This window comes from Coturnix japonica, chromosome 11 (genome assembly GCF_054131305.1).
Source record: "Coturnix japonica strain WE chromosome 11, WE-NBRP24, whole genome shotgun sequence".
Taxonomy (NCBI): Eukaryota; Metazoa; Chordata; class Aves; order Galliformes; family Phasianidae; genus Coturnix; species Coturnix japonica.
This window is the reverse complement of record NC_140673.1, coordinates 12,466,907-12,490,611: the sequence shown is the minus strand read 5'-3', so window position 1 is coordinate 12,490,611 and position 23,705 is coordinate 12,466,907. Positions and strand designations below refer to the sequence as shown.

Genomic DNA, 23,705 nt, shown 5'->3' with positions numbered 1-23,705 from the left:
GAGGAAATTATAGAATCATAGAACAACTTGGGTTGGACCTTAAAGATAATCCAGTTCCAACCCCCTGCCATGAAATGGTTGCCAACCACCAGATCCATGTCTACATTTGCACTCTTGCAAACCATAGGGGTTTCATAGCAGCTTTGAATTCTCAAGTTATGCTTATCACTTAGTTACAGAAGTTCGAGAGTCCCCATCAGAACATGTTACAAATTAGTCATGCTGAAATAACACATACCACAGGGTATTACAAACTGCATTGCATTTGAAAGACTTGCTTGTATTAAAGAATCTACACAATTGTCACAGGGTGCATCCAAACACAGACAAAGCTGAGCATGATGACTGCTATAAAAATGAAAAGCCAATCTCACTGTTTGATTCCATAGTTGTGAATAAGGATTATTACTCAAAGATTAGAGGTTCCCATTATTTTCATTTAGGAGATCTTGGAAAAAGCAGAAATGTAAGCTTCAGTGCAGATATTTGCCCAAAGGAGCAATCATTGACCCTAACAGACTTGTTCAACACATGATGAAATAGGTACACAGGTACGGTGATCCTAGCTAGGATAGGCACAAGTAGTGCCATCACAGGGCAACACTGAGGCTATTTGTTAGTAAAAGTTGTCACCACTCACAGGAAGCAAAAAAATAAACAAGAGAACATTTGAACAGGTGAAGATACATTAGAAATCCTCATTTGCATGCCTGCATTAGATATAACTGTTTTGTCTAAGCCTAGAAAATACGTCTTCCATCTTGCAAGCAATATCAAATACTCAATCTCCTAAGAATCTAATCAGATATTAACATTCAAATAAAGAATTAATTTATTCCAGCATAATCTGAAATAACTTTTATGCCATCAGTGGAGCCCTACAAATTAGAATGACTGTTATACCAGATTAACGCTCAATGATTTTGTAATTGCTTTAGTTTAGTTATCTAACAATTAAAATGATGTTGGCAGCTCTTCTAGCAATATTTTCTCAAAAATGTAATTGGATTTTTGTTTGCTTGAATCCGACAGAAAGGCTCACAATGTAGGTGTTAATCCATGATTTTTAATGTTTATTCATTTTACACATATTTTTGGGTTTTAGCACAGACATACATTTCCACTTCAATCACACCTCAATACTATTGTTATTATTAATCACTTGTTCAGAGCTGTCACTATGGGTTAAATCTTTTCAAGTTGATGCCTCAAAGTTCTTATGTGAATTTGTAAACTCAAGGGCAGATTTTCATAATACATTATTGACAGTATTTACATGTTCTGAGAATTAATCTAGCTCATATAAAGCGTAGGCATAAGGACAACAGAGTACAAAATATCACTTCTCCTTTTAAAATCTTCACATTGGCTTTCAACAGAGAAGATATTTTTGAATCAATTTGAATGTAATTATTTTTTTTAGAAATACCATTTTAGATTTACAGACATTACCATTTATTTGGCTTGTCTCCAACCCTCTGCTTGGAAAAAGAAACAATAAGTGATTTATACCTCCCTGCTTTCACCTTTCTTTCCTGTATTTCCCCAAAACATCCCTCAGTGCCAAGAAGAAAGGCTTATGTGCTATTAATTCAGCACACTAGATTAAATTAAATACAACAACAAAAATCACCTCTGAATTGATCAATTTTGAATCACATACACAGGAAAAAGCTCAGTGGTCAACAGCCCTCAAGAGGAAGTTAATTAAAAGAAGAAAAAAAAAATAAATCACATTAATATGTAAGTATATATACTACATACAGGAAACACTGGCAGCTTTGAATTGACAGTAACCTAAAACACAGCAACATCCACTTCTCACTTCAATGCTACCAAATAAATAAATAAATAAATAATCAATACAAACACCTCTTTGTCTTCACAGCATTGGCATTTGAGTTTGTTCAAAGTTCTAAGACTACATGGGTAACTTTTGCATTTCAGCTGGAAAAGGAACCATTGCCTCAATTCCCACAGCCCCATTTAAAAGAGACTGAAATGACATGTTGGGAACAATTCAGATACGTCTTTTTTCAGTAGAAATCAGACATTATTCACCAGCAAGTTTTATTTCCTCTGAGATCTGTCATCTAGCATAGCCAATTGCAGTGATGTTGTAAGGTGGAATGATACAAAGATGGTAACAGATATCCAAAAGACTATTTATAAAGGAAAGACTCACCAATATGGATGCCATTGCTGGGAAATACTGATGCAATCTCCAACAAGGAGCGAGCTCCAAGAGATGCTGCCTTAGTGGTGGTCAGCCCTTAAATGAGATCACAGAATCACAGAATGACCCAGATTGGAAGGGAGCTCAAGGATCATGTAGTTCCAACCCCCCTGCCTAGCAGGGCCACCAAACATACACATTTACTTGATCAGGTTGCCCAAGGCCCCGTCCAATCTGGCCTTGAACACCTCCAAGGACAGGGCATCCACAACCTCCCTGGGCAGCCTGCTCCAGGGCCTAACCACTCTCCTAGGTGATCCAGAGAAGGTGGAGTCAGGCTCCAACCCTTCCAGGAGCACAGTTAAATTACTCTCACCTGTGCTCGCTCAGCTGATCCAACACTTGCCTCAACTGATTAATCAGAGGTTCAGGCTGTGATTACCAATTTCCCATACAGATGTGAAGTAGTAAATCATTAGACAAACACTTCCAAATGCAAATCTTTGTCTGCTCTTGAAAATTAGTTAAGGGTGAGTTTACAACTTTGAAGCAAGTCACGTGCTTCAGTCCCTGAACCTCCAGAAATAAACTCAGCATTGCAGGTAGCACCGCTAGCATTCCCCTCAAAAATACTCTGACACATTCCCCACCCCTCACCTCCCTGCCACCACCGGGTGTTCAATCTGATGTGGCCTACTTCTATAATTTGCTCTTAAAGAGGAAAGTAAGGCTGGATCTAGGCTGTGTCCTCAAAGTTGGAACAATCAGCCAATAATATCTGGTGAAAAGCCAGTGTTTTGTAACATTAAGAAAAAAAAATTAAAGCTAATATTGCAATTTAAAATAACAAGCTAATGAGGAGGCAGGCTTATAGTATTCTTACATTTTGAATAACTGCAGGTATAATGGTCTTAAATAAGTAAACATAGTTCTGAGACACATCTTGAAATAAATAAAATTTTAAAAATCTCCTTCATATTTTCAGCGACTTGCTGATGTTCAGAAAAAAATGAAGCATCCTGAAGTCCTTGGCAATAACCAAAAATTACAGAATGGAAATCAGGTTGATGAAACTTTATGACTTTGTTTCTTTTCATATATAAAGACTATGAATTCCTGTAAAATATGAATATCTATCTATAAGTATACATACACACAAGTTATTTAGCATCTGCCCTTTTTCCCTACCAGAATGCAGGCTATGAGCCATGACCATTTCCTGTAGTCATGCTCTGGTCGTCACCAAGTGAGGGCATTCGTTTCCTTTATTTCCATGTTTACACATTTTTCTATACATCACCGCATACTCCATACCTATCTTTTCTCTTTTTTTCCCTCCATTGTCCGCAATACAGCTCTAATACACCAGTATTGAAGGATACTAGGTTGTACGCTTAATTATACAAACAATTGCAGCCTAATGCCATTTTACACACATGAATATCTGAAAAATTTCTGTGAGATGAAGTACTCGCAATGCACTTGGCTGTCAGTCCATTGCTCTGTCTTTATCTTTCTGTTCTCCATGCACTTTCATACCTGTCACTTAATGACTAAATTCCCCTTCATTCTAGTAAGTCATTCTCAACATTAACATCACCTCATCTTCCTGCACCAATTCCTTTCATTTCACAGTTCATGGCAAACTACCTTTTGTTCCATTTCTTTTAATTTATGTTCTCATGATGTTTTTTTTTTTGTTTTTTTTCCACAGACACATTCAATGGTAACAATTCATTACCTTTAAATGCTCCTAACAGCATTCCTATGGATTCTGCATGTGTTAGTATAATGGTCTATCAACACTTCGGTGCATAAGTGAAGATGTATTTTTCAAAAGAAGAAAAATGCCTGTTCGTCTTTAAACTGATGTGCTCCTGCTTCCTGTCATAAATATTAACTGCAAAGGTCATTTGTAGTCAAATTAGGAAGCCTCTTTCAGAGGTTTCAATAAACATAGAAAGGCTTCTCTGCCTACATCAATTGCATGTTTGGCTTTAATGCTTTAATTAACTTGATTTCAAATAAAAGAACTGACTCAGAGATAATTCCTAATTCGCTCCATGAAATGATGGGAACAAGCTACAGTTCCCTTTAAAATTCTCCTTGGAAAGGCATCAGTATTTGAAAGAGCAAGCATCTGATTTGGGTGATTCCATCAGCAGCACATTCGATACTTCAGTACAAAATTGATTAATGCCTCTCATCCACTTCAGGGGGAAAAAAATATATATATTTTTTGTTTTTCAAAAACCTATTAAAAATATGCACATTATAAAATACCATTTAGACTTTAATTCACTTTTTAGTTTGATTTGTTATTGTCATACTGATTATTACAGGATATACTGAAAATAGTTGTAGGGCATGATTTTAAAACCTGAAATCAAGGCTAAAGTTGAAATATTGTAAATTTTTAGCAAGTGTAAAAAACCTTTCCAAATGCTTTGTTCTAAATTAAAATGAAGTCACAACATACTGTTCTTTATCAAATGCATATTCTGAGTTTTAGACAATAAAATGCTGAACTGGGAGAAGCACTACATAGTCTGCTTCAAAAGGAACGCTGCTATGCAACTGAAATACAGACTGTATTCTCCAGCCTGGCCCAGATAAGAATTAGCTGACATTATCGCATGACATATCGAATTTTGACACAAATTCACAGATCCAAAACAGTAAAAGAAAGTGCTGAAAACTTATTCGACCTGAACTCAGTCCCAGTAGCATTCAAATTACTTTCAAGCTTTTACTACCCTATGTACAAGCACAGATGCTGAATACATTAAATGATAGCCAAATGGCAATCCTTGTGTTGATATCACTCACAGAAAAGGCAGCTGGGAAGGCTGCTTCCTCAGAAAGATGAAGAAAATCCCATGATGCTTACACTTTTATTCTGTGCAATTTATTTGGTTTTGTTTTTTAACACTGAAGCGCAACAGAGAGGAAAAAGCAAGCTTCCAAACTTTACAAAAACATATTTCTGCTTGAGACCAAAGAAATCTGGGATGGAGCAGCCTGGCCCTTTCCAGCCATATAGCTCTATGGTGGGACATACGTATACAGCACATTCACAAAATGAAGAAAGAGCACTGATTTCTGAAACAGATTGAATAGTCTGAAAGAGGAATGCAACATTTTCTTTCTAGGCAGCACAGCAGCAGCAGCCTCGCTGCAGGCAGAGCAGATGGCTGCGTATCCACCTGGTGGCTGAAATAATTATACCACCAAAATATCTGAGTTGCAACGGACAGTACCATGCAAAACACACTAAATAAAATTTTTCACTTCTATCAATATATTTTTATGGGAATGTCAGCTGAAATGAAGGCTTAGATTAATGCACATCTAGAGTTGATAACTACCAGCTGGCTATTACAAGAGACATGTAAGAAATCTCTGTAAATTCAGGACTCACCTCCCCCTTTTGTTTACCATTATTCCTAAGCATTCTTCAAATCTGTGATTTCCATTTTTCAGAATTGATCTTTACTGCTGGCTATGGCTGATATATAAAACACATCTCTACTGTACCATATTCTGTTTTCCTATTATTTATAACTGTCTTTAAATGTAATGATCCTTTCTACCTGTGTATGCTGCAGCATACAGGACTAAAGAGAACTTCAAAGTACAGTCTCAAGAATTAAAGAATTAGCGCTCAAGTGGCTCAAGGGAGGAAAATTTCTCAGGATATTGAAGACCAAGCAGAAATATCAATAAAATAACATAAGAAAAACCTCAACTGCTCAACTGTGCAGTTCAGAGAGTTCTCAAGCAACATCTTTATGGTAAAATATTGGGCCTGCTTCAAACTGTATTTAATACAGGCATGTTAAATGACTGCGGTATCCTAAACCAGAGCCACCTTGTACTGGCATCTGATATCAGGTCTTGCAAAAACATTTATCATCCCATTTACTTACAGTTTCACTACAGTTCATTACAATCAACAGTTTGGACATAGGTGGAAAGATAAATTTTTTTCTTTAAAAATGTACAGCACTTTTGCCCTTACATACTTGGTACAATGTTTTATGAAAACCACAGCTGTTACAATGCCACATGGATACAACAGGGCTTCATAAAATCACTGCCTTTAAGTACTTGTCCATACAGAGGTGTGACACAGAGCTCTAACTTTTGTTTTCATTCTTTTCATTCCTGTCAGTTACAAATGAACTTACAGATATTTTGTGATACATCTGATGAAATAGGTTATCCTGGTGATACCTTTTACTTTAAAGAGCAATTGCACTGCATGCAAAACACACTGGGAATAAAAATGATCAAATCTTGACATTATCTTTCTGCACTGTTCCTCTTAGTTAAAGAAATCCATTATGAATTCAGTTTACTCTTGCACACTGACTTAGGATTGTACCAAAATATTAATGTCAACTTCTCTTCTCAAGTTCCAGCTGAACCCTTGTTTATAGATCCTCTGGTAGAAACACTAAAATGCAACTTGGGAAGCACAAGCCATTAAAAAGCTGTTCTTTGTGACTCATTTAGAGCAGCAATATAACATTAAAAGCAGTTAAGTGCCTGACAAATTAAGGATTTACAAGAAAATTGCTTCAACCTGTTACTACTTAAAAGACAGAGCTTTATCAAAATACAAACTTGATTAAAAGCAAACATACACTTTGCATCGCTATGATAGCTGGAATGTAAAACTCATGTAAACTGAAGATAGTAAATAAGTTTATTTTCCTAAACCTTGTCTGGTATTTCCCTTTAAGACTGGACATAATTATCATGAATCCACTAGTTCTACTGGAAAAAACAGTCACGTTCATGAAGATCTCACACAGAAGGTATTCCAGTCCCATATTTATAGCATGTTACCACTGCTAAACATCTTCATAAATCACTTCAACTAATAAATTAATTCACGTCCAGTGTGTCATTAAAAGTACGCTAGGGTAATAGAAGATAATTACAGCCTGCAACTGTAGGAAAATGCATGTGAACACATCACTGGGAGGACAGGTGGTACACCCATATCATGCCTTATTTCCCTCACAATACAGGAGGGCTTATGCATTTAGTTTAAACCTGTGAGATACACCTGATGAAATAAACCTAAAAGAAGTAACAAAAATTGATTTGTTTTAAAATAAGGGCAAGATAGTGAACATACAGTAAATCCACTGGTCATCCTAAGAGTAATTATTAAAACCATTATAAAGCAATATTTTCCAAAAACATCTAGAGCAAACCAAGAATCATAGAATGGTCTTGGTCAGAAAACACCCTAAACATCATCTACTTCCAATACTCCTGCCAGGGGAAGGGACATTTGCCTGTAAGTGACTACTGAGAGGTAGGAAAAGAAATGGAAAAGGAAGAAAAAGAACAAAAAGGAAAGGGAGACAAGAGAATCTTATGAGAAGAGTGTGTAAAGTACTGCAGAAGATCTGTAACTACCTCCTTGGTCTAAATGACACAAACTATCAGCTGTGCAAAACACTGATTTAAAGCGGGGCTAAAGTTTCCAGTATTTCTATTATTTTATATTCTTTCTTTTTATTTTTCAGAGACGCTTCAGAATTGAATTAATGAAACACAGACAGAAGGTAATTAAATATCATTAATTAAACAATCTGTAAGTAAATACTTAGTATTTTCATCAAAGGTTTGTATCCTAAAATTATGTCTCTCATGGGATTCATTTTATAGTGATAACAACAAAACTCAGCATGTATCACTTAACTAGTGTTACATATGATTACAAGGGTTTCTTGCTGTAGATAATGAAAAAAAATCTTTAACATGCTTTCAAAACAGATGGTTTGAAATCACATTTGATTTTGCTATGGGTTTTGTCACTTACATTTCTACAAGCAGAAAAAAAAAAGAAACAACAACCAAAATCCAGCAACTTCTTTCAACCACAAGGAAGACTTCTCATTTCTTAACCTCTGTCACTACCTACTTCCCACAGCAGTTAGCTTTACTCCAAGCCCTGCTTCCACTTGCAACACTGATTGCAGAATTCAGTACCATAGCGCAGATTTCAGATGGAATGCCATTCAGAACGAGGAGGGAGCCATGATTAAAACTGTCGCTTGCTAATAAAAAATTTCCACACCATAACGTGAGAGTGCAGAATTTCGCCTCTTTCTCTTCAGAAGCCTACATTTCTGCTTGCTTTTTTTTTTTGCAGTGAATTTCACACTGAAATCACTCAAAACATCAGAAAATTTTATTCTAAACCCTCCTCCCATTTGCTAAAAGAAGCAAATCTCAACTCATGATTGCACACCTACTTTTCTTCATGTTGCAAAAAAGAATCAACAGTTTAATATATATTATTTGTGTTCATTTTTGTTTTACTTAAAACCTTCTTCTGTTTTCTCAGTGATTTACATGTTCTTCCACTATTTCTACAATAACAGTTATTTTCATCCAGTGGTTCTCAATACTTATTAAAGTGAGTTATTACCTTGCCAGACCAGATGTTTCATTTACACAAGTCATTCAAGTTTTGTAAGTATTTCCAGAAGCTTACACAGACTCCATAGTGTTTCATCCACAAAGGACATTCTAAGGCCAACATGCAGGCATGAACAGCCCACTGTGAAATCACATACAACTACAGCCACGCATTAAGCAAAAAACAATTGACAGATGCCATTTTCTTCTATCATTACTTAAACTCTCAGTAGTTTCAATTACAGAAGCATGGCTGGAAAATCGAGACCAGACCAGTATATCAGCAGCACATCACAAGTCCATTTCATCTCCCTACTGATTTTGCCTTGAAAAATTGAAGTATATCTGTGATCAGAGCCTACCATAAACCAAAGCAGTCTGTTATCCCTAGTCAAAGTATGAGTGTTATTCAAAGGCAGCTGTTAAAATCCAATTCATCATTTGAAAGTGAAAATTTATACAATTGATTGAAAAAAGAAAACTAAGAAAACAAACAGACATGTAATGCCCAAGTTATAGCTGTGGTATCCAAGATTCAGCTTAAGGAAATACGCCATATTGCAGCCCATTATATAATTGTATCTAATGTTTAATATAATTCTGTGCTAACAATGTTCTCAGCATTGCCAGAATGATGAAATAAGGTATGGGATATCATGCAGTTTCTAAACAAGATTAGTGATTCTCCTTTTTCCTACCCATCGTGCAGTCTCTCCCACAGTCACACAGCAGGTATCATGAGTAAGTATCATAGACTCTGAATAAATTTTTCATAAATAACTACAAAAATACAAGGCAAGAGAAAATCAGATGCAATATATATGAGGACATCTAGACTTTCAGTACTTTTTCTCTCCAAAAATTAACATAAAAACTTGCCCAGTACCCTACACAGCCAGTTTCTTAGTGCCCTAGAAAATCTGTAACTTTATTGATAGAATATCATTTGAACCCACAGCTGTGCTCCAAATGAAATCTTACACACCTTTCCTTCTGCCTTCTACTGCAAGAACTCACACAACAGCAGCAGTCTTTGAAGCAATAATGTTAAAAGCACAGGCCTGACAGCTCAGTAAGGGTAGGTGCCTGTTACATGCAATGTCATGGTCCACTCATCCACAATGACACAACCTAAAATTGTTTGTTTGGTCTTTTTTAAATTGTTTGGTGTTTTAAACACTTTTTTATGCAGAAGGAAACATAATTGTATAAATCTATAGTTGCAATCTGGTTAAAACAGAATTCTTTATAGGACAAACCAAAATGTTCTCAAACCCACATGGAAAAGCCAGTACTCCAACAAAATGACATTTTCCCTCCTGCTTTTGTGAGCCTGCAATTGGTTTGCCCATTCCTCCTTTGTAACCACAGGAATGAAGAGACAAAGTATTTTGATGTTAGACTGACATGCTTTAAGAGCCCTCATTTTTTTCATTCAGTGTCACAGTGAAAAGTTAGATGTAATTTAATACCCAAATAGTTCAATATTAGTACTAACGTACAGTGGTTTTGACCTCAATCATTTGCTCATAGCACAGGTAGCAGTAAGAGTCCTAGCACTGCTGGGAGGGCACAATGTCACCTTAATGAGCTAAGAAAAATACTGTAACTAAGGAAGAGCGCTATGTACGGTGCAAAGCCCTTCATCCCCCACAGCTGAGAATTTTTAATCTCAATTCCCTAGAAAAAATACTGACCAACAAAGCCATAGAGCTATCAGGTATGTCATTTACTGCCAGTACCTTTTATCATAGCCTCACTGAAAATGTTTCAAGGAACATTCTAAGTAATGCAAGTGAAAAGTGGTAACAGAAATCAAAAACTAGAGCATCAGGAACACAACTTAAGTCAAAGTGTCCTCAAGCCTTATATTTTTTTCGAAGGACATACACATAAGCACCAAAAGGAAAAATTACTGTTGATATTATAGTAGACACTGAACTTGGACATAGTAGAATATTGATACAACTTTGTACCAAGGCTCTAAAGCTCACTTTTAGTTATTTAACTACTATTTCTTTTTTTCCTAGTTTCCTAGGTTTTCAGATTAGGTTTCTTGAAAGTGGGCTATGAGGACATTTCAAGTATAAATGGCATGCATAAGGATCATATCCAAGTTCAATTACAATGCACACCTAAGGACCTAGATTAGATTTATGGGTCATCCAAGTACATTTTTAGCTAGTTCTGGATGTTTGTACCTTCTAAAAAATTTAATGAAAGCACTGGATGATATTTAGGTTATTTATGCAGGTATCTGAATTTGCTTTAATTTTGAAAATAATGAATTTCAACTTACAAAAAGAAAAAAAAAAAAAAAGAAGAAGAAGAAAAAGAAGAAGAAGGGAATATATGAACTGGGAGGAATCAAACAAAGGGAGAAGGAAAGACTAGAATTACTGTACAGGATTTTGTCATTACCAGGCTTTCCCATGCATCTGGCAAATGCACAGTGATTTTGATTCCCTGCTCAGGGAACTGTACAGCCTAAAGTCACGAAGCGTTTGCTTTTCACAGTGGGCTGTCCCAACAAGTTCTGATGAACTAATAAAACCTCTCTGCGCTTTTTCTTAAAACCTATGGGCAACTGTGAGGGCCAGGGAACAGAAACTAAAAGATTTATGCTAATCAGAACTCACTTTAATCTTCACCACCCTTAAGTAAGGATTTACATGAAATCCTCTATCTAACATTTTAATTCTAAGCCAAGAGGAACAAATTCTGACCCATGGCACCTATGACAAAAACTTAATCCATTTGAAGATCAGAATTTGTCATGCCTACAAACACTAACCAAGTTATGGAGTGAAACATAAAAACTTTCATTAAATATCACTCTTCAACAGAACATTTAACATGTCTGTCTGGGGACCTTCAATTAAAGTTACTTGCCTAATCTATTTTGAAGAGCACCAATCAAACGCATTGGTTTCAGCAGCCCAGGAAGCCAGAAAAAATGCTGACCCACACAAGTTCAGCTCTCCCACAGAGATATAAACACACTCTTTGAAGAGATCATTCTATTACTATATCCACCATGGCATCGGCATAGGGTAGTGCATAATGGTACCACAAAAAGTGAATCTGGATGGGAATCCAGCATTGCAACACAAACCAAACACTGGTGCCTCAGAAACAATATATTCCTGAGGCAGAGCACATCTGGTATATTTGAAGTTGTCTTGTCCTTCTTCACCCAATGAATCCCATACAAGATGTTTCAGAGATGATGATTATGTGAATACTTAAGCAAGGGACTGAAGCTTCACTTTTCTTGGAAGAAAAATAATTTAAAAAGTGAGAAACAAATAGTAACAGCCGACTGACTGACTTAAGGAGTTGACCAAGCAGAAATATCTACAGAACAGTAGAGACTTTTGAGTAGCCCTTTATGTGAAGGTGAGGTGCAGTCCACAGTATACAACTACACAACGCATTCAAAGAGTCCAACTATAATTCTGGGCCTTTTGTTTCTGCAAACAAGGCATCCTGGTTTTGTCAGAGACAGAGTTGATTTTCTACACAGTGCTGATATGATGCTACATTTGGATTTTAGGAGAAAGCCAATGCTGATAACACACTGATATGCTAGTTGTTCCTGAGAGATGCTGTATGATGCCAAGGACATTTCAGTTTCTCAGCTTCTCAAACTGTTCTTTCAGCGAGCAGGCTGGCAGGCAAAGGGTCTGGGAGGGGACAGAACCAGGAGAGCTGACCTAAACTGTTCAACTGTTCAGAGCTATCTGACAACATGAAAAAAATAAACAAAGAAAAAAGGAGGAGGAAAAAAAAAATAAATAAATAACAAGCTGAGGTGAGTTGGTTGTGAAAGGCAGCCATGGCCTGGAGACTGGCTGGGAATCAGACAGCAGGTGATGAGCAACTGTGTTTTGCATCACAGGGTTTGCATACGTGTATGTATTAAATACTTCATTTGTTCTCACCAAATTTTTTCCATATTTTAACTTCATCAACACTTGCAAAAGTCCAGATTTCACTAAAATTTTAAAAAGGCATTTAGATAGTGAATATCTATAGGATGGGAAAGCCGATTTCCTACCTTGCTGTAAAGAATTGTTATTTTAATTAAAAATTACTTGGCTTGGTTGAAGCAGTATATAAAATCATATTTTTATTTTCTTCATCAAATGCAGTTGTGAATAAGAATTCTATCTTCACAATCAAGCCTATTGTAAAGTAAGTGCTACACGTAGAGGGGGAAAATGTGTCATTTCCAGCAGGTGAGCTGCCTACAGAGTATCTTATACACAAAAAACTTTCTCAATTGCTTCTCTTTTGCACTTGACTAAAATGCACAATCTCTGGGGAAACAAAAAAACAAATAAATAAGTCTGAGGTGGATAACAACAGGTGGGCTAAGCATAGAGCCACTGGCAGGAACATTTCCAAATTCAACACTTATGGCACTTAATTCTTTGGATACACATTACCTGGCATAAGTATTGCAAAGCAAGAAAGTATTCTGGAAATAAGCACAACCTTTTACATTATGTCAGAGTTCACAATATTTATTTTGTACAGTCCAATCATTTGTTTCCCAAACACTTTGTTAATGCTTCGTAAGAGCTGCTGAGAGACCCAGCTGGTAGCCAGAGAGATATTAAAGCCTGGTAGAAGCACTCAAGAAACAGCTGAGAAAATAACAATAGAATCAGAAAACAGTATTGCCACTGGGGGGGGGGGGGGGGGGAGAGGGGGAAACACACACAAAAAAAACAAAAAAACACAGCTGAGATTTCGAATCTTTCCTGGTTTATATAATATATTATTTAATATAATGCCATTTCCCTGAAATGTTTTAGCTAATGCTTGTGCAAATCAGCCCAAAATTCTCATCTGGAATTTTCCCACATGATGGGAAAGTCTATAGAGATCTGAAGGATTAATCACATAAATTTTTGACCATTCTGTATCAGTCAAAGTCCACGCTGTAATTTACTTTGCATCCAACATGCCATTCCGACACTGCTAATTGAGCCTTTTCCCTCCAACTATTTTATTTTTAAGTTTTCTCTTAACATTAAAAAAAAAAGACTTGCATAACGTACCATCCCACCGTGCTGTCTGCACTTGACAGTGTGCCATCCACACTGTTTTGTACAAGTCATAAACACACAGTATTCATAAGCTCTCAAACTGTAACTCAGAAAACTTTCAATAGCTGAAATTTTTCCTTGCTTCTGCATTCATATTTAGTAAGATTTAAGGAAACTACCAAAAAAATTATCAGTACAGATTATAAGGAATGATGATAGCAATACAACTGCAGCCAGCTAAATACTGGAATGGAAACCTCAATTCAAAAGCTCCTATAAGATCATCATCCTGTTCTAAGCCTGTATCCCATGAAGTGAGAGCATCCTCTACCACCAATTTTTATTTCAGAGTAAATGATTTTAGAGAGTGGGGGTCACTTGTTATAAGTATTCCCTGTATATACACTGAGTTTATGTGAACAAGTTTATGTTTGATGAACATTCAAATTATTTGGAGGCAGCAATGAGAAGATATTAAGATTCCTGCTGCACCCTTGAATACATAATCCACAATTCCTGCCTGTAAACTATTTGTTTGTCTTTTTATATGATGTATCATCTTTCCTCCTGTCACTGAATTCAGGTTATAGCCTGTTCACTACATGCACTTAAGCCCACAGAAGTAAACATGCTCAACACACACACACCAATTGGGGTACTCAGACCTGGTGCAAACACACCACTTCCTCTGCAGGCAAGCTGTCAGCAAAGCACTGAGACTTTGCTGCAAAGTAAGCTTAAAGCCTAAGGCCCAAAAAGACATTAAAGTATATTAAAGTTAACGTATGTTAGAAAAAGTTGTTATCACTTTTTTTTCCTATTTACTGAATTCATGCATTTGTGTTAGTTTTGCTGTTCTAGTTATTCTCTTTCCCCAGCAAGAAAATAGAACTCAGGAGATAGTGAGAAGCTTCATAAACTCTTTCAAAACTAAATTTGCTATATTGTCAGGGAGGAAAAAAAAAAAGAAAAAAGAAAAAAAAAAAGAGTACATATAGTATCTAGTCTCAGTAGTAAGACGAAAATCTCCCTTGTAAAGATGAGAAAAAGGCTAATGGAAAACCAGCTCTTTTTGTAATTTAAGGAATTGCTTAAGGAACCCAGAAATGCCAGAAATGTAAAAATCACCAGTGGGAGGAAGAGTGTGTACAGTGTTAAAATTAAGGGGAGACTCAACAAATAAATAGAGCAAGTAGGATTTCATTTCCAATAGATAAGAAAGCAGATAAGATTAGAAACCCCTGGGTAACCACATGCCGTCAGCACCCAGTTGTTGCTGTACAGACAACACGCAGATCTGTATCTGTAACTCAGGATGGACTTTAAGTAACTCATTACTTCATTTTTGGTAGGAAGGTAAAAATATGTTCAAAACAAACATTCTCCGTGTAATGTCTTCATAGTCCTCTCTAATTCTTAAATAAGTTATTGCTCTGTAGCTCCCACTCTCTAAGCTAAAGTTTGAACAGTGATAAGATGTGAGTTAAAATAAGTAGATGGCCAAATTATTTTAAGGGCTCTGATGTGACTGTCAAATTATAGCTCTGCTTTAATTTCATTAACACTCACAGTGGCCACACCTGTTAGCAAGGTAGCAACTGGATCTCTAACAAAGGTGGCACTGCTTAACCAACAGCCTGACAAAGCAAAGGGGAGGGAAATTAGCAGCCCAACAGAAAAATAAGCAATACATTTTGAGGAAAGTGAACTGAAAATCACAGAACCTAAGAACAATTCACAGCACTTTTTCGGATCAAGTGTAACCATAACTGGGCCTGGTGAGATTCCTGGTGAGAACATTACCAGATTTTGGAGGAATAAAAATATTCAATGCACAAGCCTTGTGTTAAGTAATTAATCTGTTACTTTTAAATAGGGGGAGGTAAGAGTTAAAGTTTGGTGTTGCTGTTATATTGATGTTAATACGCTGTTATATTGATATTGTTACCACGTAGAGGCACAGATTCCACAGCTCATGTGATTTGTGCTTCTGACTGTAATAATGCACCATCACTGCCAGGTTTATTAGACATCACAGGAATTTGTGAAATCACACACAGAGAAATGAAAGAGCAATAAACCAGGAGAAAGAGTCCAAAAAATAAATTGACTAATAAAATAAAATAAAAAAAAAAAAACAACAACAAAACAAAAAACACAACAACAAAAAAAAAAACAACCAGCAAGTAACAATTACTTAAAATGTAAATGTAGGAGAATTAAGAAATTATCACCAGTACTGCAGTACAGCAGCATTGCATTCTATCACTGCAGTACATGATTATTTGCAACAATTCTCAGAGTGAATTTTCCCCTTTTTGCCATGGTTACAAAAAGCAGTGCTGCAGTGCAGCAACAGGTGTGACTACTCAGCACAGTACATAACCTTAAAAGTTATGTGAGCCATTAATTTAAATGGAACGCCAAGAAAGCACTCCTACCACTCACATAAAAATGTTATATTCCTGTGCATACAGCACTCCACCTTCTAAAGCTCCCAGGTAATTCCATTGTTTGTGCTGTGGCTATCCTATAATATGATAATTTTTATTTAAGATTATAATAATAATAATAAAATTACCTTGTGACTTCAGATCTTAATTTAAAAAAAACAATAAAAAAAAAAATCAAACAAATCGGCCTTACAGTCATTTGTAAGTAACGCGAATGATTAATACCTCATTGGTTGTGAAGAGCACTGATGCCCTTGCTCTGACAAGGCTCTTATTGACATTCTCATACACACTTCACAGCCAGACTGAATGCAAGTCCGAATGGAACTGCAAGTTGAAGAAAAATAAAAACTTTCTTTTTCTTGTATTTTCCCTCCTTGCAAGTTTAAGAAATTGATTTTGGAAGAAAGAAAATACACTGCACACCTTTCCCACTCATAACATTTGATCTTACGAAAAACTGAGCTTAAAAAGCAGAAATACTCAGGGATGCTACAGTCCACCTGGTCTGATCTGCATGCTGCTTCATCTGCTGTTATGCAGCATTAAAGATGAACAAATCAACAGTTCCAGGAACATTGCTTTGAACAGACACTGCAGCTCTGAAGCATATCTTCTATCTTGTTGGCCTCCTGTTCGCACCTGCAAGGAGGATGCAGAGGCAGAGCCAAGCCCTTCTCACCTGTGTGTGGTGGGGAAGCAAGAGTCATAGGGTAAGCTGAAATGCACTCAGGCTGTTTGTAAGGAAGGACATTCCCACTGTGAGGCAGCAGTGGAGCAGGTCCCTCAAGGAAGGTGTGCCATCTCCATCCTTGGAGGTTTTCAAGATAAAACAGAGCCCTGAGGAACCAGCCATGAAATGATGGCTAACTGTGTACTGAGCAGGAGGTTGTATTACACAGCTCTACTGTCCTAGTCTCTGCAATAAGGTGCTGTGATGAAAACATATTTCCTTGCAGATGTGAAGATAGTACCAAAGTTTTCTTTTCCATTTGTAATTCAAAAGACAAAAGCTATCCTGATATTCACATAAGTACAAAACATACCAGATTCCATCATTAACAACACAGTAACAAACTGTATAATTACGAATAGGTCAGGTTTCTTTTGCTACCCCAGACCAAATGACTAAATGCTATTTACAAATAGCTCATTCCAAGCTATTCCGAATAAGTTCAGGATGAGACTTGAGCAATAATAAGAAAAAATAACCATTCTGCTTTGTGCATCTATATATTACTATTACCAGCCTAAGCTAGAATCAGTCACATGCTTTATCTACACACTTACCCCTGCTTCAGTGCCAGCTTTATTTGACAGAATCCAAGAGCAACAATTGCATTTGTTTTCCACTGCAAGCACATACTATATAGGGATTAGTCAAGTCTATTTTTGTCATTGAACAACATAATTATCCTAGAATTGTATTAGAATCTCCAACAGGTAACTGGCACAACCTTGTACCCACAGCACATGATCATTTTAACATAGTTTAGATTTTTTTTTTCTCGTTAAACATACATTCCTGCCACAGAAAATCTACTATTTATTTAACTAGAATTCTTCAGTGTGCATTGTACATCATCTTGCTCACATGTATAAGCTACTGCACTGAATCTTCAAAATCTCAAGAGACAAGAGGACAGTATATTGACTACAGAAACTAGTACACTTGCAAGTGCAGCAAACCACAGAATTACTATTTCTACCCATTTGGGCTTGTAAGGCTTGACTATACAAACACAGGAGTAAATGTTCATTCCTAATGGTATTGCACGAGCTGCTGTAAAATAGGCTCTAGAGGAAGAGCAGTGAAGCTAAAGTGCTATAAGAAAATCTCAGGTATTGTATAATTGATGTCTCTTTAGAGCTACCACATGTTAATGGGTAGTATGGAAAAGCACAGAAATACCAGCTCTCTTCTGAATATTTCATCAGGGATGTCCATCTCAGAGTTCTTGCCAACTCTGGGACAATTCTATTAAATTCTTTTATAAAGTAAACTCTGTTAAATGCATTTCAGATGAATGACTCTGCCTGGCTGCCTAGATTTAAAAAAAAAAAAAAAAAAAAAAAGGCAGAATTGTGCAAACTGAGTCTAGAAGCACTAGCTGCATCAATGGGTAGTTCCCTTCTGCTTGGCTGACAAGCATGCAGACACTTGTCCATTGAAGAGAGACCATTTACCCTTCAGTTTTTATTAATTATTTCACTTCAGTGAAATAAAATAATGAAAGAGATTAAGCTGATCTGATAAAATGGGAAGCAAAACCAAAGGCAGTCTCTTAGCCTGGTCAATTTTTACAAGTGGGTACATATCTTTGTGGGAGGCCATAATAATCACCATCATTCTGAGTTGTTTGTTTGTTTTTTAATTTTTTTACATTGTAAACTATTACCTCAGAAAAATGCAACTGACAGCAAGGTCTTTCTCTTGCCCTTCCCACAAAGCAGTAAAGCTAACCAGTGCACTGATTTCTAGCAGACCATCTCTTTCAGTGCCTACATGGAGCAATTGCTACTAAACTAACATATTATTTTGTTCAGTACACAAGTCCACCTCTTCACAATTTATAAGTTGAAGAAAAAAATCTAGTATGTCAAAGCATTATCAAGACATCAGAGTTGAAACCATCAAGCTTTACTATACTGTTATAAGGAAACAAGTCCAGATGCTATACAATTGGAAGGATATAGACAGAATAAGAGGATCATATAGAGTTAAAATACTGCTTCATTCCTACAAAACCATATTTTGGACCTTTTCATGGGATACGCATGCTGGGATCTAACTGCTTATATTCAGGATCCTTGTAGATGGAAAAAAATAAGCAATCACTTCACAACCTCCCACTGTAATCATGCGTGTTGGAATTTGTGAGCAAAATACTGTCAAAAACAGCATCTCTCTATTTCCATCTGCAAAAAGACATTTCTACATTGCTGGACAAATTCTGATAAAAGGCTTGTAGCAAAACAACATTGCTGATTAATGCTCTGCTGAAAATGTATTTTTCATAGGACTGTTATTGACATAAGCCTTACAAAGAAAGTGCTTTAAAGCTCAAGGAGAAAAGCAAGAGTCCATCTTATTTCTTGGGAAGAAAGTTAGGCTCCTTTTCAGTAATAATGCAGAGAGATAAGCACGGATCTCAGTACGCTGCTTAACTCAAAACACATGCGTGTCCTGTTCAGGCAGCCATCACAGCACATCAGTGCTTTTTCTTACAATAGCCATTCCCCATCAGCATAAAACTGAGTCTCCAGGGGTTAACTAGTATGGATCTTCATAATAACACACTCAGTATCAACAGACAAATTCATCATCTAACGAATCTCTTACTGCAGTTAGACAGGGCCTGGCATCCACTCTGTAACACTAAGATGCCCTAGAACTGCCTATCAGTTTATTCACTTTATTACTATATAAAACATTAAACAGTCTATCTTCCATTTACCACGTCTTCTGGGAAAGGCTTACAGCTATTTCTGCTCCCTGCATTCAGTCCATTTCTATAGGAAAGGAGCACAGCCTGTATGGGCGGGCTACAACACATTTAAGATTTTGCATTCCATCTCATACCAACTCCATACCACTGTGGTAATCTGAACACATTTTGCACAAGAGGGGAACATATGGGCCATTTGTGTTTTGTTGTTATTTTTTTTCCAAAAGCATCTCCTAGGGAGAACAGCTTTGCACACACTGCTGTTCAAAACAGTCCATCCCAAACAGAAAACATAATAACAAGTGAAGAACTGCTTATTGCCACATAGGAAAGATTTTAAATGGAGCCTTTTTTTTAATATGGAAACAACGAAGAGTAGTCAAGACATTCAAACTTACCAAAGCATGGCCACAGAATTACTGAATTTAACAACACATTTCTCAGAATTAGGAAAGAAGTGGCAGATGCCAAAGGGAAAAAAAAAAATTAAAAAATATTGCATCTTTTTATGACAGATGGTCTGAAAAGGATTAATGAGGTGAGTGCTGAATTTCTAGGTTGCAGTTAATACTTAACCTCCAGCCAGTAGACACCACTAAGATTTTTACACCTGAGTTGATAAAGAGGTCTGCCTAATTGAACTGTTAAAAAAGCTGTACTAATTGGAAGACTATCTTCCAAAGGGCGGAAAAAAGGAAAAAAAAAAAAAAAAAGAAAAAAAAAGAAAAGAAAAGAAAGGGAAAAAAAAAAAAAGTAGATTAAAAAGAAGTACAGAGACCTTGTCAAAACACTGGTACAGAACTGGTTTTATGGATAAAGAAATTCTTTAAGAAAGAAAAGACAAATTCAGTCTTTTTCTTCTCTTTACGAAGCTATGATTATGAAAGACAGACGGACTAGATGAGCTTATTTTATGTCAGTCAAATGAAGGAAGAGAGAAAGATCAGTAAGAGGAACAACTTTACTTCATTTCTAGACAATTTTAGACAATTCTAGACAGTGGGAATAAAAAACTTCTCTTTCAAGTGTGGTGATTGCTTTTGTCCTTATGGAATTGCTTCATTATGCTTCAGATCTGCATTTTGCCAAGACCATCCAAAACTCTAAATATGTCCTCCAACAACTGTGAAGCCTTCCTCAGCATGATGTTGTCTGTAGGTTTAATAAGCATATTATCTTCTTCATTGCCCAAACCTACCTAACTATGTTCTTAATGCAAAAGCACCGAGAAAAGCTCAAATAAAGAATCACTGCAAGAACAAGAGCAGAACCCACACACCTCTTCAATATCTTTCATCTAGCTAAGAAGATACAAAGGAAGAGCATCATTTTACAGTAAGCTGATCCTTTCAGACCATAAACTAAATCTGAAAAATAGTTGGAAGCATGGTCTAAAGCTAAGATTTGTACCTAGAACAATTTTTAATCATTCTTGTATGCATATTGTTCCTGGTTAAATGCTTCAGGGTAGTTACTGATCTTCACTGTCACTTATATTTTGAAGTATTGGAATTGTACTGCATAACAACTTCTACAAGACAACACAGAATATTTAATACCCCAACAAATATAGTTATTAGAAAATTCCTTCCCATAATCTTTCTCCCATGTTCATTTCTTAGAATACAGAGAAAACCATTCCAGGATGTCCACATATCTGACTGGATACCCCACATTTCTCAAGCAAAATAGAGAAAAGAATGCCTGATCATACCTTATTACTGTAGTTACTTCCACAGAATCTGGCTCCCAGAGTGCCTGTACATACAATGGCTAACTCCATAGCATACTCTAAACTGTGAGGTGTAGAGGATGGTATTTGTTATTCTCCAGTAACCTAAGAAGAAAGAGACCAAGAAAGAAATGACATAAAATAAGGAAATATTAAAGAAGAATAAAAAAACATACTAACAGTATTAAAGAGAAAAATCTTACCACTGTGTTGCTATAGTTAGTAGTACATTCATAGGCAAGTAAGAAAACCATACTGTGGTAGCTACAGATAGACAAAAAAAAACATTCATCTTGATCTAGCCTTCAAAAAGCCATCTATAAACAGCTAAAATCAATAGGGTTGCATTTAGAAGGGCCTTTTCATCTTCCTGCAATGCATTTGAGAACTAATGAGCAATGTGCCACACCCAGGTGCAACTAATTCTGTCATTAACTGCAAATCAATGTAGGGCTTAATATTGTAATCACCTGTTACAGAGTAACGAGAGGCAGTCAATAGCTGTGTCCAGTATAAGCTGGGCTTTGTAGCCAGCCTATAAAATAACCAAGAAAGCGTTGCTGTTGTTGGGTTTTATTTGTTTGCTTGTTTTGCAGGAAGGGGTTAAGAAGCTCCTTAATATGACGCTGATACTGCTGAGTAATGAGTGAGAAAATGAAAGACTGATACTTGCTCACCTCTTAGTACTTTTTCTATAGAAGCATGCCACAAAAACTGTGCTATATTGTATTTCTGTAACTCTAGGATAAGAAAAAATTATATGTAATACATATACAATTTATATTTAAAAAAACATACAATATTTTTAGATTTATTTTTAGTTTTAGTTTTTGCTTTTATGTTTTTATTACATATACTTCAATATAAATAAAAATATGTTCCTTGATGATTGGCAGTATCCACAGTGTTTAGCAAATTGTATGTATTCTGCTTCAGCATATTCCAGGTAAAGCAATTAGACAAACTGGAATACACTGTGATCATCCAACATGGTACATAGAATTCTGTTCTCACAAATGTGATGAGATCCTTAATGACTTCAAGCAGTAAGGGAGGGGGAGTAGAGGGAAGAGAGCTGGAAGCAGCTTTTATCATGAAAACCAACAGCTCTTCATTCTAATTTCACCCCAAACAGCCATAGAGATGAATTTTTCCTTTCAATATCATGTTTTTATAAGAGATTACATTTTCCTCTAAAAGCAGAATTGCTCCATTCAAAGATATGCCCATTTGTTGATGTCAGATTCCGCCTACCCGGGCTGAGAGCCTACTGTAGCTCTGCAGATCTGTGACCTGCACTTCACTCCCTCCAGGCGCTATAAATAATTTCCATGGAAACAGTGCTGAAGAAGATATCTGCAAGCGGAGAGGATATCTATAGCCTTTCTGTTAGATTTATGTCTTTTCTTTTTCTTCCGTTTTCTCAGTAACAACAACATTAAACATTTATTTTATAAAATACTTAACACACAATTAACATTTTAGAAGAAAGAGAAGATTAAAAAAAAAAATCTGAAGGAAATTCCAACCACGTGACATATATGCATTTATCTATAGATTATCTTCATACTCAGCACTCCCACTCCCCCTAAGGAAAGACTAGATTGCATCAACATTGCACTTTTTCACCCAAAAACAATTTCTCCGCCAGCCATCAGGGCCCTTAGCTGGAGCTAATTGTATGTATATTTAATGAAGCATCTAAATTCACGCCTTGATGAGGTTGAGAAGAAAAGCAGATATGTGTGGAATCAACTCTGAAGAGCTCTGAAATGAATCCATATCAGAGCCCCAGGGAAGGACCCGGCCACTGTGGCTGCACTGCAGCCAAGTAAGTGATACAGGGCTGCAACTCAATCTAACACACAGAGAGAAACAGGTAACTTCATAGCTATTCCTTTCAACACATCAAAGCCAATGCTTGAAGAGTGGATGTTACTTAGGAAGGATAAATTGAACTCTACCACACCCTGCTCCCTCATGACTCCCTAGTTAACAAGCATCAATGCATACTGGAGCTGTACCATTCTCTCTCCTCCTACTTAAAGTTATAAGGCACAGAAGGACCATGGCCTTGGACCCTCTCTGCAAACTCCATGGCTGGTACTGCGTGAATGGCCCACTGAAGCTGCAGATGACTAGCCCCAAATTCTTAGAGTCTCCTTACCCCAAGATCCATCTATACATACAGGGGGAACCTGCCTGCAGCTCAACGAACAAAAGAAGCAAGTCAAGGCATGTGCTCAAACTCAAGCAACAGCACCTAATGAGAAGTAACTGTAATCACTTTGTTGTGTTAGTATTGGAGGACTTTTCAGTGTAATAACAGCTGTTACTTAATGTAACAATAAATTTCTATACCCACTGTTATCTGCCTTGAATGATGTTTTTTGG

At 36.5% G+C, this 23,705-nt stretch overlaps 1 protein-coding gene across 1 annotated transcript in view; it reads right to left on the bottom strand.

Moving 5' to 3' along the window:
* PLPPR5 (phospholipid phosphatase related 5) overlaps positions 1–23,705 on the bottom strand; it is a 302,682-nt gene that overhangs the window by 223,747 nt on the left and 55,230 nt on the right. The window contains exon 4 of the mRNA XM_085511237.1: positions 21,294–21,416. Within this exon, the coding sequence (XP_085367363.1) occupies positions 21,294–21,362 (69 nt within the window). The 5' untranslated portion in view covers positions 21,363–21,416. The remainder of the gene's footprint in view (positions 1–21,293; positions 21,417–23,705) is intronic.